The sequence below is a fragment of the Staurois parvus genome, unplaced genomic scaffold (assembly GCF_062004578.1).
Source record: "Staurois parvus isolate SC_StPar_1 unplaced genomic scaffold, SC_StPar_1.0 ptg000615l, whole genome shotgun sequence".
Taxonomy (NCBI): domain Eukaryota; kingdom Metazoa; phylum Chordata; class Amphibia; order Anura; family Ranidae; genus Staurois; species Staurois parvus.
The window spans coordinates 77,789-81,876 of record NW_028318411.1 but is presented as its reverse complement, the minus strand read 5'-3'; the positions used below and the strand labels follow the sequence as shown (position 1 = coordinate 81,876).

At 48.0% G+C, this 4,088-nt stretch overlaps 1 protein-coding gene across 1 annotated transcript; it reads right to left on the bottom strand.

Annotated features, from left to right (window-relative positions):
* Positions 1-1,793: 1,793 nt before the first annotated feature.
* LOC149449508 (histone H3) lies at positions 1,794-2,216 on the bottom strand. Its single transcript, XM_089693126.1, has one exon. The coding sequence runs from the start codon at positions 2,204-2,206 to the stop codon at positions 1,796-1,798; it is 411 nt and encodes a 136-aa protein (XP_089549252.1). The 5' UTR covers positions 2,207-2,216; the 3' UTR covers positions 1,794-1,795.
* Between the last annotated feature and the right edge of the window lie 1,872 nt (positions 2,217-4,088).

The following is a 4,088-nucleotide window of genomic DNA, read 5'->3' as shown; positions in this document are numbered from 1 at the left end:
CAATCTTGGCACTCCCTACAACCTCACAAGGTCTAATGTATTCCCATGAAAGTCAATGGAGGACCGTGTCCATTGTGTTAAGGTAAAAGATGAGGTTAGGTTGAAGAGTTGGGATGTTGCCGGGTTGTTCACATTAATAGGGATTTTAAAATCTCCAAGATTGATAGTGGGCATTTCAGAAGGGAGAAAGGGTAACCAGGCAGAGAAGTCATCAAGAAAGTGTGACACCGGTCCAGGAGGCTGATAGACCACTGCAATCCTCAGAGAAATAGGAGAAAAAAAAGCTGAAAGCAGAGAGTCTGGAAAGAAAAGGATAGAGAGGGAGGGTTAGGGAGGACTTGAAAAGGTGCTCAGTGGGGATAGAAGCAAACCAACTCCACCTCCTTTCCTACCACTAGGTCCGGGTGAGTGAGACCAGAGAAGGCCTCCATAGGAAAGTGCTGCAGGAGAAACAGAATTTGCTGCTTGAAGTCAGTTTTTGTAATTGCTTGTAGGTTAAGGGAGTGGGAGACACAAAGGTCATGGACAGAAGTGAGCTTATTACAGACAGAGAGGGCATTCCAAAGTGCACATGGAAAAGGGAGAGTGGTTTTTAGGAGAATGGAGATTGAGATGAAATTGAGTGGATCACAGCTATTCCTGGAGGAAGGAGGGTGCCTGGTGTTGGGGGTGAGATACTGGAGGACCAGGGTTTGGAGAGATATCCCCAGAGGCTAGGAGAAGCATGGTGAAGAAAGTATCATGGGAGCAGGATGTATGAGTGCACATGCCTTCCTATCCTGGTGTTGGGTCAGCTGGTGAGTAAAGTAAAGCAGGAGATGAGAGCAGTAGTAGGGAGATGGTAGGAGGGTGTGATGTATAAATTAAGGTGGAGCAGAGGGATAAAGAAAGGAGATTTTGAGAGCAAATGATAGTAATATGAGTAGAGGTGGCATATTAAAAAGGTACATGGAGTGGGAATCAGACTTGTAAACGATTCTCAGGGTGTTTGCCTGCAGTCCATCCAGCGTGCAGTAGAGTTCTTCCTGCTGCTTGAGTTATCCTGCTGTGTTCAACTACTTCACACTCCAGAGAAAATGCCCTCACAGGACAGAGCCATCTGTGACGTCCCCCATAAACTGGTCTACATTTATAGGGAGATGATCAAATGTGCAACTCTTCTCCACCCCGATTAGGAATTAAGGATCACATGGGGGGGGGGGGGGGGGGGGGGAGTTTTATCTAAACCAGACAGGCCAATGCCATAAACGATGATTGATTCTCTGATCACAGAAAGGCCCAAGGAGGTGAGAATCAACCACCACAAACAGACTAATTATCCTGAGATTTGCAGAAAGTCGATGCATTGCAGGGAGACAGCTTCAGGTGTAGATGAGACAGCAGCATTTATCCCAACCTACTAGCTGCTGGTAACAGAACCACCCATGACGTCATTGATAAGGACATGGGGCCCCTGCACAGCATCCTTGCCTGCCCCTGTCAGCAGTGAGGTCACATTAGCCGAGACCGAAACCCGGCAACTGAGGGAGAAAATAAACTATTTGCTTTGGAAGAATAAAAAAAGTTTCTCCCCCATCGGGCGCCCCCCATGTACAGACGGCGCTGCGTTGTGTAAACCGGTTTGGTTCCTTACATGTTGTAATGGCGCCTCCAGATTGCGCTGAATTGTAAAAGGCGCCGTGAGGGGGAAAGGCGGAGAAGTCCCGGTACAGAGCTCTGTGTGGGGGGAGGTTGTGGCTCTGAGAAGAGCCGTTGGTTGGCGGGTTGTGTGGAATGTCTGTTGCGGGGGGGGGGTCTAGGCCCTCTCTCCGCGGATGCGGCGTGCCAGCTGGATGTCTTTGGGCATGATGGTGACCCTCTTGGCGTGGATGGCGCAGAGGTTGGTGTCCTCGAAGAGTCCGACGAGATAAGCCTCTGCGGCCTCCTGCAGAGCCATGACGGCGGAGCTCTGGAAGCGCAGGTCGGTCTTGAAGTCCTGGGCGATCTCTCGGACGAGGCGCTGGAAGGGCAGCTTGCGGATGAGCAGCTCGGTGGATTTCTGGTAGCGGCGGATCTCTCGGAGAGCCACGGTGCCGGGCCTGTAGCGGTGAGGCTTCTTCACTCCGCCGGTGGCCGGGGCGCTCTTGCGGGCGGCTTTGGTGGCCAGCTGCTTGCGGGGAGCTTTCCCTCCGGTGGACTTACGGGCGGTCTGCTTGGTACGAGCCATTACTTCTCAGATCTGGGCTGGGAATGGGAACTGAAGCCGCTCTGCGGAGAGATTTATACACATCCCTGCCCTCTGATTGGAGAACTACGCCACGTCCCTTCTAATGATTGGTTTACATAAAAAGAGCGGGATGTTCAAAAAGCCCGCCAGGATCTGCCCGTTATCTCTGTAGGTAGAGAAGCCCGCTGTGTCAGGGGTGGGGGAGGGGAGTTCCTCCACATCATACAATGCTCGGAGCTCTCCTTACTACCAAAGAAGAGAAGATAATTCAGAGATCTGCTAATAATCAGAGATCAGAGACTCCCTGTACAATGTAACAATTACATCCATTGACATCGGACTGGATTCCTCCATAATACAGTGAATGGGATGACAGAAGATCCTCCTCCGATCTCACGGATCCGAGGATTCCTCTGTTCGGGACTAAGAAGCAGAACGTTTGTCGCCCATCTCGGTCCATCCAGCACAATTGTGGACTAACAGGGACAGTCAGAAGGGCTGCAATGTATTGTCTATAGAAGAGCGAGATGACAAGAGACATGACTTGTGTGCGGATCTGGGAGGAGATACAATGTGATTTCTGCCTTTTCTCTCCGAATCCCACTTCCAAGGACAATCCGATCCCGGCGAGGACAGTGTGGACTTTGATGGCACAATGACAATCTATCGCTGAGGATGTGAGGAGGCGGACATCTAGTCTGCAGCAATTCATCCCATTCATTTCACATTTACGAGTTTATTTGTAACAAACATTATTTTATTTATGTGTCTTATATTTTCAGAATGTTTTTTTTTTTTATTCCCGCCAAGATCTGCAGGTTACCTTTGATAGCAGAATATCCCGATCTCTCTGGGAGCTCCTTACTGCCAGATGGGAAAACATTGATAAGAAAGATGTTTATAATTATATATTCAAACCTCTTATCAATGTAAGAATTGCAATCTCCGAGAGAGGACTATTTCTGTCCATAATTCAGTAAATTAGATGATGTAAAGTAAAGGGGGAGGGAAATAAATTGGTCCAATGCATCTACACCCCCCCCCCACCTTCCCATTCATGATAACCGTATTACAATTTATAACCTCCACTTTCCATTCTGTGTATTAATCTAATGCACCTTAAATTCAACGAATGCTCAAATGAAAAAGAGGAAAAAAAAAAGATACATACATATACACTATATTGACAAAAGTATTGGTCGGCCGGCCTTTACACACAAATGAATTTTTGACATCCCAGTCTTAGTTGTAGGGTTCAATATTGAGTTGGCCCCGCCCTTTGCAGCTATAACAGCTTCAACATTTCTGGGAAAGCCGTCCACAAGGTTTAGGAGGGTGTCTATTGTGACTTTTGACCATTCTTCCAGAAGTGCATTTGTGAGGTCAGACACTGATGTCAGATGATAAGGCCTGGCTCACAGTCTCCCCTCTGATTCATCCAGAAGGTGTTCTATGGGGTTGAGGTCAGGACTCTGTGCAGGCCAGTCAAGTTCCTCTACCCCAAACTGGCTCATCCATGTTTTTTTACCAGACAGAGAAGCATGATTGGTCACTCCAGAGAACACGTCTCCACTACTCTAGAGTTCAGTGGCGGTGTGCTTTACACCACTGCATCTGATGCTTTATATTGCACTTGGTGATGTAAGGCTTAGATGCAACTGTTCGGCCATGGAAACCCATTCCATGAAGCTCTCTATTCATGTTGTTGTGCTAATCTGAAGGCCACACCAAGTTTGAAGGTCTTAAGTAGAGATGAGCGAATCGAAGTATCCGAAGTGGAATTCGAGTCGAATATCGGAAAAATTTTGATTCGTGCCGAATCCGAAAAACAGCCTAATTCGGACGCGCAAATCGAAATTTTTCCGAAAATGGCGGCTGACAT